Source organism: Rana temporaria, chromosome 4 (genome assembly GCF_905171775.1).
Source record: "Rana temporaria chromosome 4, aRanTem1.1, whole genome shotgun sequence".
In the NCBI taxonomy this organism is placed as follows: Eukaryota; Metazoa; Chordata; class Amphibia; order Anura; family Ranidae; genus Rana; species Rana temporaria.
The window spans coordinates 188,114,826-188,127,787 of record NC_053492.1 but is presented as its reverse complement, the minus strand read 5'-3'; the positions used below and the strand labels follow the sequence as shown (position 1 = coordinate 188,127,787).

The 12,962-nt window shown below is 45.9% G+C and overlaps 1 protein-coding gene across 2 annotated transcripts in view; it reads right to left on the bottom strand.

The window, feature by feature from the left end:
• Positions 1-12,535, bottom strand: part of LOC120936834 (probable cation-transporting ATPase 13A5) — a 157,882-nt gene extending 145,347 nt beyond the window's left edge. For both annotated transcript variants that reach the window (XM_040349539.1, XM_040349540.1), the window contains exons 1-2: positions 12,429-12,535; positions 2,152-2,325 (exon numbers count right to left, since the gene is read on the bottom strand). In XM_040349539.1, coding sequence (XP_040205473.1) covers positions 2,152-2,325; positions 12,429-12,473 — 219 coding nt within the window. In that variant the 5' untranslated portion in view covers positions 12,474-12,535. The remainder of the gene's footprint in view (positions 1-2,151; positions 2,326-12,428) is intronic.
• Positions 12,536-12,962: the final 427 nt, after the last annotated feature.

The following is a 12,962-nucleotide window of genomic DNA, read 5'->3' as shown; positions in this document are numbered from 1 at the left end:
TTTTTCACCTTAATGCATTCTATGCATTAAAGTGAAAAACCTCCTGTGATGCAGCAACCCCCCAGAGCCCCCCTTTAACTTACCTGAACCTGTCAATCAAATCAAATGACGCAGGAGCCAGGGGGTGGGGCCGAGTCCGGCTGTCTGTGTCAATAGACACAGCAGCAGGACATGGGAGCACGCCTGCATGGGTGCCCCGGGGGAGAGCGGCTTGGAGGAGGAGCCAGGAGCGCTGCTGAGGGACCCCAGAAGAGGAGGATCGGGGCCACTCTGTGCAAAATCAACTGCACAAAAATTAAGATATTTACATGTGTGCGGAAATGAAAAACGATTGCTCTATAGTTGAACTGGTTAAGCCAAACAAATATTTGACCTGTGAAGTGAAGAGGGGCACTGTATGGGTACATTTACCAATAGCCTAGTGGGGTGTCAATACAGTATTATTTAATATAGACCTGCATCAATTTGTTTTATATCTGCCTGCAATCCAGACTCCTGCATTTTATCAAAACATGTGGCACCAAAATATACATTCACTTTTAAATCCTTGTGTGTTTTTAAATGAATGCGTCCTGAAAGTACAGAGAGCTGAAGTCCTCAAAAATAATTCCTGAAGGGTCCAATGAGAGGTTTAAATTTAATGATTATGCCAACACAAATGTATACATGTTATACAGTCTCTATTAAAATTAATAACAATATTAATTCAGGTTGATAAGGGAATCGCATTTCTGCAATCACACTGTTCTACGTAATATGGTTGATTTACTAAAGAATTGGAACTTGTTTTCCTTGCAAAGGGAAATTTGACTTAGTGAATGAGTTGAAACATAGGGAAATTTCATTTTGCAGAGACTACCCAATGATGTACAAGGGGAAAAAAAAAGATCAATTATTTTTCTCCTAGCAAAGGTAATTTATACTTAGGAAATTAGGTAAAGTTGAGTTGACTTCAATCAAGTGAAAATCTACTTTGCAGATCGAAAATTAATTTCAAAAGTGAATGTGCTCTATTACTTCACTAAATCAGCCTCAGTGTGAATCCTGTAACTTGCAGTGGAATTAACTTAGTCTAGGGGGCAAAAAAGAGCAGATTCATGTTTCTGGCCCTCCACTCGACAACTAGGCCAGTCTACTCTTTCTCAATGCTCCAGCAATCTAAGGTCTCAATGTCCTCAATACAGGGATGCATTGGACGGGATGATGCAGAGGGACAGTCTAGTCCACTGCCAGTGCATGGGAGACCGCCATCTGCCAGGGGAGTGGAGGATTGAGTGAGTTAAATGCTTTTACTCTCCCCTAGACCTAAACAAGCAGTGAGCCCTTGCAGTGTGGGCACAGATATTTTGAAGCAGGTATGCTTATCAACAGTTCAGGATTCTGCAGAGTAAGAGCCGGTTCACACTGGGGCGACTTGGAATCCGACTTGAAGTCGCCTCAAGTCGTCCCAAGTCTCGCTGTTGAGAAAAACAATGCAAGTGAATGGGAGCGGTGTTAATACACACGACTCGAGTCGCTCCGACTTCAAAAGAAGTCCCTGTACTACTTCAATCCGACTTGTAGGCGATTTGTACCCATTGATTTCAATGGAAGTCGCCTCTAAGTCTGATCCAAGTCTGATCACTGTCTTAACTGAAGCGACTTTCCAGGAAGATAACATACATTTCTAAGGCAAACCTCTCCCTCCCCCTCCCTCCCCCTCCCTCCCCCTCCCTCCCCTAGAGCTGATTGTTGTTTGATTGGCCACTGGAAAGTCTCCTGACCTGAAGACGACTTCAAGTCATGTTGTAAATCGCCCCAGATCGCCCTGTGGTTCATGCTGAAGTCGTGTCGGAGTCGTCTCTGAAAGTCGCGCTGGAAGTCGTGTCGCCCTAGTGTGAACCGACTCTAAGAGAGGTCCGATCAGGAGAAATTTGCAGGACAATTTCTGCTACAGAATAATTGTTGATAAAAGTTGTGGCCTACTCTTAATAAGCTCACAGGGGAACAAGGCCTTTATTATGCACTTTTGAACCATTTAGAAGGCATTTTGTCCATTTAGTAGATGCTAACAACACTTCACGAGGGCCCAGTACTGTGGATACGGCCTAAATGACTGAAAACCACAGAGATACAAATGAATAAATTGTTGTTATGGATTTTTTTACTTACTGTGCTTCTGAGTAAGAATACATTGGCTTCTTCCAAAGTACAGGGCACACAGTGACACCAGACATCTAGTTCAGGCTTCCAGTAGAAAAGTACTTTAAGGAACCCCAGTGTAAAGATGTAACCAATCACACAAAGGACACTGCGACATTTTTCTGTTCTGTATCCAAACAGCTCCTGTCAGACAAAAAGAAGGTTTGAAAAGGTAGCCAAGTTCACAAAGGCACTTTTATGAAGATCTTTGTCTGGTACTAAAATAACCTGGACCTGATTTACCATTAGCCTAAGAAACAACGCCTAACGCTCTGCAATGATCATAGCAATCAGTCAACTTTCTTCTTTTTTTTTTTAAATATAAAAAGGTAAAAGCTAAATGCTTTCGATGTACCACACAGAAAGAAAATAAAAATTAGATATAGATAAAGAGCTAGCAAGGCAGTCAAACTGATATGGGACCCAGGATCATTTTTGATGGGATGAAGAATGTCAGGAGTGGATTGATATGCAGGAAAAATTATGATACCATGGGGGTTATGTGACAAGATGGTAAAATGCAAGGAATTGCAATAAATGATTTCCAGTGATTTGACATATCGGAGGCAGCGCTCAGATGAGACACTGTGAACTGCGATTAGATGAGGCATTGTGTTGTATGGTTTCCCTTTTGTGCAATGGATCACATCCTTTGAGCAGGATGAATGTGGCCATGGTCTGTAAGTTATCCAATGGAACAGGGCCAAAAACGTTGATTTCAATGACAGAACATCTTCACTTTAACCCCTTCTTCATCAGCTAGCAGGGGTTAAAAGCGCCCTGTTAGCGGCTGAAAATGCACAGTTTAAGCAGCGGTAAAACTGAGCTAAAATGAGTAGTGCTTTGAAATAACGGATGCACCTAGTGTGAAAGGGGTCTAAAATAAAGCTGTGCCGTTATGGCATTCCATGCATAATTCAGCAATCATCAAGGTAAGAAAGGCTTTCCATACTCACACTGCAGGGTTAAAGTGGAAGAAAAGCTTAAGGCAGGCCATTGATAGTGCGATTTTCTTTCCTGCAAGAAAAGAAAATAGCTTGTTTCCCCATCAATACAGTCAGCATTAATGGGGAAATCCCTCTTGTTGAGCTATTTTGTTCTCACAGTGAGGGGGGGTAAGGGGAGCCATCCCTGGTGGGAGAACACATTTATTATTGCTAGTGGCTATAGCCACTAGCAATAATCGCACACCCAAAATCTGAGATGCTAATGTACCCACATCAATCAATGGATTAACTTAGGTTCATTAAGCCTGCCCATAGATGGCTCAAATCTCAGCCGGTCACTGCTGAACTGGCCAAGGTTAGAAGCGTTTATGGCCAGCTAAAAGAGTTCCACCAAAAAATGGAACTTCCGCTTTTTGGAATCCCCCCCCCCTCTGGTGTCACATTTGGCACCTTTCAGGGGGCAGGAGGGAGCAGATACCTGTGTAATACAGGTATTTTAATCCACTTTGGTCTGCTCATATGATCCTGCAGCTACTATTCCCCTGTGTCATTGAGTGGTAGCTGCACTGGAGAAGAAGGAGCACCGACAATGGCTGGGGATGGGAGCAGTTGTAGAACGCTCCCTTACAAAGAGCTGCTGGATCACATGGCTGGACAAGAGCAGATTAAAATTAGGTAGGTATACAGATCTTTTTTAATACAGGTTAGGTAGAATAGGTAGGAGGAGGGAGGATGGAACGTTATTAAAGTGGTTGAAAACCCTAGAAAGAAAAAAAAAAACCCTGCAAGACAAAGACATAATGAGCTAGTATGCATAGCATACTAGCTCATTAGGAGTTACTTACCTTACATCGAAGCCCCCGCATCAGTCCTCGTACCCCCCTCTGGCCGGTGACATCGCTCCCGAGGGTTGCTTCCGGGTATTGCGGCTCTGGCACTGTGATTGGCTGGAGCCGCAATAACTTCACTCCAGCGCATGCGCCCGGGAGCCGCCGGTAACAGCACACTCACTGAAGCAACAGCACGTCAGTTTGCTCCAGTGAGCGTGTGACAATGACATCCACACATGCAGGGGACAGGGGATATCTCCTAAACCATACAGGTTTGGGAGATATCGGGATAGTCAGTGCTGTCTTAATAGCATCATGGGCCCCTGGGCAAAGTAATGCTCTGGGGCCCCTACAATAGAGACAGTGCAGGTAAACAGACATCGAGTAGGTAGGAGGCAGACAAGCGGAGCTTCTCCTTTTGGGTGGAGCTCCGCATTAACTACATGAACAATCATTCTGTACAGCAAAGAAACGGTGGGAAAATACTACATACATAAAGTAACAAAGCGTCCTGTACATATATCTGCTAGATTGATGCCTCCCCAGCACTCTGACTCCTCTACACCCCAGATAACCCCCCAGAACTCTGACCCCTCTACACCCCAGATATCCCCTCAGCACTCTGACCCCTCTACACCCCATATATCCCCCCAGAACTCTGACCCCTCTACCCCCCATATATTCCCCCAGCACTCTGACCCCTCTACACCCCATATATCCCCCAAGCACTCTGACCCCTCTACACCCCAAATATCCCCCCAGAACTCTGACCACTCTACACCCCAGATATCCCCCCCCAGCACTCTGATCCCTCTACATCCCAAATATCCCCCCAGCACTCTGACTCCTCTACACCCCAGATATCCTCCCAGCACTCTAACTCCTCTACACCCCAGATATCCCCCCAGAACTCCGACCCATCTACACCCCAGATATCCCCCCAGAACTCTGACCCCTCTACACCCCAAATATCCTCCCAGAACTCTGACCCCTCTACACCCCAGATATCCTCCCAGAACTCTGACCCCTCTACACCCCAGATATCCCCCCAGAACTCTGACCCCTCTACACCCCAGATATCCCCCCAGAACTTTGACCCCTCTACACAGCAGATATCCCCCCAGAACTCTGACCCCTCTACACCCCAGAGCATCACTGGCACTCCAGCCCTGCCCCTCCCTGCCGGATGTGAAATAATAGGTATCGTTTTGCACAGCACGGCGCACCGCTGCCAGCCTGCCTCCCCTGTGTATTCATCACTATCAGTGTCATCATGGGGCCCCCCAATTTTGAGGCAGCGTGGGCTCAAGGACCAGCTTCTTTGGTGAAAGTGCAGGGGCCCCTATGCAGCTAGGGCCCCTGGGCAATTCCCAGGTGTGCACTCTCATTAAGACAGCCCTGAGGGTAGCTACAGGTAAGCCTTATTGTAGGTTTACAACCACTTTAAGAATAGATTTAATTAGAGTTTTCTTCCACATGGCAATTATGCTGTCATAACAAATGTATCGCAAAGTAGGGTACATAAAAGAGCCAGCAACGTGTGCAGATATCTAGATGCTGGAGGCATTGATTATCTCTGGGTAGAACAACAGTGATCAGGACTTTTTTTCTAATCTAGGTGGACTGGTTTTTTATACTGGCGTGCTTGAAATGTTGCATACTTTGAAAGGGTGTCACAAATGAAAAAAGCTTGAGAAACACTAATCTACATTCTAATGAGACCAACCAGACAAAATAATTTATATCTACAACATCGTGGTAGTAACACTGGGGTTGATTTACTAAAACCAGAGAGTACAAAATCTGGTGCAGTCCTGCATAGAAACCAATCTGCTTCCAGGTTTTCTTTTTGAACAAGCTAAAGATAGAAGCTGATTGGCTACCATGCACAGCTACACTAGATTCTGCACTTCAGTCTTAGTAAATCAATGTGTTGTCATGGGCATCTGCTGAAATTTTTTCAGAGGGGGGCGATTCGGCAGCGACGATACACAGTCGCATTTTACCCTTTCTTGGACCGCTAGCGAGGGTTAAAAGCACCCCCCCCCCCACGTTAAAATGTAAGAACACCCCACTGTGCCCCCTGCATCCTTCAATATCTCTTTGTCACTACTGTGTTCCCCCTCTCCACAAATGCACCTCTGGACCCCTTTACATTACACAGCACCCCACAACTCTGGACCCCTTTACATTACACAGCACCCCACAGCTCTGAACCCCTTTACATTGCACAGCACCCTGCATCACTGGCCCCCTTTACATTACACAGCACCCTGCATCACTGGCCCCCTTTACATTACACAGCACCCTGCATCACTGCCCCCCTTTACATTACACAGCACCCTTCACCACTGAACCCCTTTACATTACACAGCACCCTTCACCACTGAACCCCTTTACATTACACAGCACCCTGCATCACTGGACCCCTTTACATTACACAGCACCCTGCATCACTGGACCCCTTTACATTACACAGCACCCTGCATCACTGGACCCCTTTACATTACACAGCACCCTGCACCACTGGACCCCTTTACATTACACAGCACCCCTTTCCCTTGACTGAAACACTACACTATATTCACAGTATATTTATTTCAGGTCTAAAATAGGAACCTTTTGGAATGAGGGACACATGGATTTGATTCCAGAAGAGGGACAGGCACTCTAAATAAGGGACAACTAGAGGGGAGGGGAGCGCTGCAGTCACCGCTTAAATCGGCCCCAGGGGCCCGTTCGGCCTTGCTCCTGGCTCTCCCTGGCGATTCCGGGGGGGGGGCAAACGACCCCCCTTGCCCTATGGAGCGGACGCCCATGTGTGTTGTTATATATCTTTTGATAAGTACAAACAATACCTGTTGATCACCAGAAATGCAGAGTCCAACTCTGCACTCTTATCTAAAACAATGTTATCAGGAAGTTTGTTAGAACTACAGAACACCTACCCCATGTTATGGAGATGAGGAGAGAAGTGTGTTATTGACTGGACCACTAGGTGAAAAGAAAGCATAACAAGCCTGACACAATAAACGAATACAGACACCATGGGGGTTATTTACTAAAAGCAAATCCACTTTGCACTACAAGTGCAAACTATAAGTGCACCTGAAAGTGCACTGAAAGAGCACTTGGAAGTGCAGTCGCTGGAGATCCGAGGGGGACATGCAAGGAAAATAAAAAACAGCATTTTAGCTTGCACATGATTGGATTATAAAATCAGCAGAGCTTCCCCTCATTTCAGATCTACCCCTCAGATTTACAGCGACTGCACTTCCAAGTGCACTTTCAGTGCAATTTCAAGTGCACTTTGCACTTGTAGTGCAAAGTGGATTTGCCTTTTGTAAATAACCCCCCATAGCTTTCTACTGGTAAGCTGTAATATGTTACATTTTAATTCTTGGGTTTAGATGCCGTTTAATGTTAAACTTTGGGATATGCAAATGTTGTCTAAAAAGTGGCATAAGTATTCCTATTTGCAGTAATCCGGTCGGAAACAGTGCCTCTATGCAGAGTGACTCTGGTCTTGTAGTTCCTTCATCCCTTAGGCCCCGTACACACGACCAAACATGTCTGCTGAAACTGGTCCGCAGACCAGTTTCAGCAGACATGTTTGGCCGTGTGTAGGCACGAGCGGACCATTTTCGGGCGGATCGGACAGGTTTCCAGCGGACAACTGTTTCCTGGACTTGCTTTAAAACAGTCCGCTGGAAACCTGTCCGCCCGGACATGTACGGTCGTCTGTACAGACCTACCATACATGTCCGGCCGCCCGCCATCCCTCGCATGCGTCGAATGACTTAGACGCATGCGTGGAAGCATTTAAAAGGCAGGCCCGCCCACGTCGCCGCGTCATTGTCGCGGCGACACCGCGTCATCGACGCGGCGACACCGCGGACACGCCCCGCGTATTGTTTACGCGCGGACTTCTGTTCGATGGTGTGTACAGCCATCGAACAGAAGTCCCCGGGCAGACATGTCCGATGAAAACGGTCCGCGGACCGGTTTCATCGGACATGTCTGCTCGTGAGTACAAGGCCTTAGTTTTCTGCAAGCAGCTTGTAATGGGTGTACATCTTGGGCTCCTCCCACAGCACTGCTCTCTGCACAGGCTATGTACATCACAGTGATGATGTCAATGCTACCTTTACAAGGTAATAACTGGATTTGCAAAGGCATTTGGTTCCTGATAAAGTGTGTTTATATCTTTTGTAGCTTTTGACAAATACCGTATTTAAATGGAAGTTTTTGTACCCAGGCATTATGTTCTGCCCTGAAAAGCTGATTAGAAATGACAAATGGGCAGCTGTAACATGGAGGATATTAGTGTAGCGCTACCCCCGGAGGAGCCGCTGGTTAGATTTGGGTTCGGCGTATTTAAGTTACCTCTATGTGATGTCTAGGGGTGATGGTAGTGATGAGAGCAATAATAGAATGTCCAGGCCGTTGGTTGACGTTTTCTAAGCTTTATTTTCTGGTCAAACACAACCAAAATGTCAACTTGAGGTAGACAGGACAGATTGGTGAAAGAAGAATAACTTTGCAGGATCAGGCTATGGATAAAGAAGCAGTCCTGCCTCCTATAATTACATTCTTCTCGTCGCCACTCCAGCCGGAGTGGGTGAAGTGCCCCCGGACAGACCTCTCTCACAGGCCTGGCAGCCAGAGCGTCACTTAAAGCTTCTGGGAAGGAAATAAGTCTCTGCCACCGACTTGGCTCTAATTGAATTAAAGTGTTGAGGTGAGGCCTCTGCCACAGGCCTAGCGCTTGGAAATTTGAACGATAGAACAAATCCTCCCAGTATGTCTTTGGGGTCACCGACTGACAGTCTAAATGTGACCTGTCAGTGTCCGGTCACCCAGATCCCCGGTGGTTCGTTCAAGCCCTATTGGATCACCTGCCGGGTTCTCCTCAGACCGATCCCCCACCGAACAGCACCCAGCTTGGGATCTTCTCAACAGAAGTGGGGACCCAGTAAGTCACTGGGGTCCCCTGGCAGCATACATTGCTCCGGGCTATGAGAGCCCAGACCCAGGAACTCTGCGTAGCAAGCGACCCCGGCCTGGTAGGCCATAGTGGTGGGGCCCGTAATGTGCGCACACCCTAAAGGTGGGTGCCGCACCTGGAACCAGGAACCCGCAAAGAACCCCGAACAACGGCCTCCGCCACAGAAATACCCCTCCCCAGCATGCCCCGTGAGGGAAAACTCCACCAATTGGCTGCTGGGAAGAAGCGGCTCTGCCTGGACCCCTCTGGCACCACCTGCCGTCCAGAGATGAAACTGCATCTCTGGAGTACAGACTGGCCCACAGGACAATCCAGAACTGGCAACAGCCAAATTTAACAAATCAAGGAATGAGAGCAACCTAACTCTCTCATTCTCCCACTAAATTTAATACAGCACCTGTACGAAAAAGTACACAGGCGCTACATTAGCACTGGGTGCTGCTTGATAGTAAACTAGTAAGTGATCATTTGACCCCCTTTTGCAGTTTAATAAGTGAACTGCTGGTGAAGTGAATCAGTCCTTCCTCACCTCACACAGCTTGGAGCAAACTGCCAAATACACAGGGGTTTATTTACTAAAACTGGAGAGTGCAGAACCTGGTGCAGCTGTGCATGGTAGCCAATCAGTTTTTAAGTTCAGCTTGTTCAATTAAAGGGGCTGTAAAGGTTTGTGTTTTTTCACCTTAATGCATCCTATGCTAGGGTGAAAAAACACCTTGCTGTTACATGCCCCACAGCTCCCTCATTTTACTTACCTGAGCCCGTTCACCTGCTCTGCGTGTCCCGTGGCGGCCTCCTCTCCATGGAGTCTCAGCGTTGATTGGATAGATTGATAGCAGTGCAGCCATTGGCTCATGCTGCTGTCAATCAAATCCAATGACACAGCCACCGGGGGGGGCGGGGCCGAGTCATACACGCAGCGACTATGGATGCCGACTATATGACACAGGAGCGTGCCTGCAAGGTAACCCCCTCTGGAGACAGCTTTCCAGAGGGGGTTAGCTATTTCCGGGAGGAGCCGAGAGAGCCGCCGTGGGACCCCAGAACAGGAGGATAAGGGCCACTCTGTGTAAAATGAATTGCACAGTGGAGGTAAGCATGACATGTTTGTTATTTATAAAATAAAATAAAATGAACGTTTACAAACACTTTAAGCTCTGCCAAAAAGAAAAAAACCTGAAAGCTTGCTTGGTTTCTATGCAAAGCTGTAGCAGATTTTGCTGTTTTCAGGCACTTTAGCGCTAGAAATAGCCTCTGCTAAGTACCTGAAAACCACCTCCTATTCATTGCAGTGTGTCTTTTCACACTCGGATGGTGCGCTTGTGGTATGTTATAAAAAGTCCTGCAAGCAGCATCTTTGGGACAGGGTGGGAGCACTGTATTTAGCGTTCCCAAAACGCCCTGCCCATTGCAATGAATAGGCAGTGCTTCCAAAGCGCATTTAAAGCAATTTGAAAGAATTGCAAAACTGCCTTTTACTCTTTTTTTCGGGTAATAAGTGCCCGGCTAGCGTCCGAAAAGCTAAATCGATGCAAAAACGAGCGGCCCTTTAGCGCTCAACACCAGGCGTCCCAGTGTGAAAGTAACAATAGTAAATTAACCCCTATGACTGCGTTTTTTACCGCATCCAATTCGCATAACATATGAATGTGACTGGCTTTCAATGGAAGCGGTTAACACATGTGTGGGGCTGCCGCGGTGGAGTTTTGAAAAGAGTCCTGTGCGTTTTTGGGTCTGGGGTCTTCAGGTGCAAGTTCACGCAAAAATTTGCACATGAATCACACCTGAACCGGTGAACAGAAACGTACTGGACTCCGGACTGCAAACCGCAGCCAGACATGTGTGAACTCAGTACTAGGGCATCCGTCACAGTCAGGGGCAAACTGACAACTCATGGGGCCCCCGGGCAATAGAAGATTATGGGGCCTCCAGGCTTACAGATGGCCACCACGCCAAGAGGCAGTGCAGAGGCGGGGCAGCTAAAATCTTGGGATTTTCACATCAAAAGCATGTCGGTTTCGGACATATCAGGGACAGATGTAAAAAAAACACAGATTTTTACATACTGTCCCTGTTTTTACTGAGCCTGGCAACCCTGATGGGGCCCCCTAGTGGCATGGGGCCCTCGGGCAGTGCCCGGGTGCCTCAATGGTCAGTCAGCCCCTGGTCACAGTTTTTCTACTTAGAGCCCATTCACACCTAGGCGTTTTGTCGCCTGTAGCGTGACGCTCACAAACGCCAGAGGGACCAAAATACATGAAAGTCTATGGGGATGGTTCACATCTGAACGCTGATGTGCCTGACGCCCATCGCCTGTAGCCAAAACAAGTTCCAGACCCTTTTTTGTCGCGCGTATCGGGCGGTTTGGGCGTATTTGAGCGTTTCCATTTCCCATAGAAAGTAATGGAAACGCTCGATTCAAGCGACTTGCGCGACAACGGACGTTTGCTACGGGCGTTTCGTCGCTTTAATCAATAGAACTTGTCGCCCATGCAGAAGATTAAAAAAATCTACCAACATAGCAACAAGTGATGAAAAGATGATAATTTTTCCTATTGGCTAAAATAAAAAACGACGAAGTACAAAAACGTCGGACGACGCTGTATGCAAACGCGCAAATAAGCATGAATACGTGCGAAAAAACGCCGGAAAAAAACGCCGAACGACCGACGCTCAGGTGTGAATGCAGCCTTACATAATTTCATCTTTAATTTACAATACACAATATACAACTAGTTCATCGCACAATCAGATTTTATATTTGGTTAGCATTAAATTTACCAACAATATTTAGTGTGAGAGCATGCAAAAACAATCCATTCAGTTTATATTCAATCAGGTAGGCTATCTTACTAAATTTACATTAGTTTGTCCAGGCATTGGCAACACTTGTGTCAGCTCTAAGGTGATGTAAAATTAATTGTAGCAATGCTTATTGATCCATTTTGGATTTATTGCACCCAGCCAATCTCTGTTTTCCCAAATAAGGATGGCCCCAGAGGTAACTACATAGTGTAAAAACATACACAAAATGGGCATGTATGTTTATGCATCACTAATAAAAAAATATTTGGCAGTTGGCTAATACATGCATGAGCTTACCTGTAACCCTGTGGTTACTTTTACTGATCAAGATAGCGAGGGGAAGTGAAGGGATTGAAGTATGGCAGGTTATTATAGTAATCAGATTGGTACTTTGGAATTTGGAATGTTACCAGCTCAGAACACTTGTTAATTCTTTTTAACACTTGCGGAACATGATATTCAGCTACATTCAGTAACACTGCAGTCTTTTTGACATACGATTACATTATAATCTTTCTCTAGAGCTTTATATGTTGTAACTATTCCCACTTCCACCCAATATGTTTCAGTCCTAAATCACATAGTTTATTTAAATGAAGAGCTGCATTTAATATCATCCTGTTTGTATGTAAAATGATCAAAGAAAATGTGCCATACCATTTCATTTTCCTGGCCTTCATTAAGAACCCCCTGTGTGGTCATTTCTGGGTGCTGTTCTCCAGTATAAGTCGCAAAGAGGGAACTTGTCTGCTCAATGAGGCTTGGGAAATTCTACCAAGTTTACACCCTTTCTAATCACCTCCCACAGCAAACTCCACCTTTTTGTAGCAGCTCTGGTTTTTCAAGAATGATTTTATGAAATATGCTTAAGGCTCAGTGCTCAGAGCATTTCTATGTACAGAGCAACTGTAGTAAAAAATTTGAAATTTAAATAAACTAAAACAACATTTAATGTTAGTATATTTTCCACAAGCCACTATCATACTGTATAGCTAAATAGCAAAATCTGTTACTTTTGGTCCATGTCAGTAAGAGGGGCATGATAAAGGACATTTTAGCTACAACATGGGTTGATCTACTAAAGTAGTAGAGCATGTCTACTTTGCAAAGTAAAAAAAATCACTTTGCAAAATGAACATGCTTAAATTAGTAAATAAACCAGTAAACATGTATGCATTATAGCTTTATCAT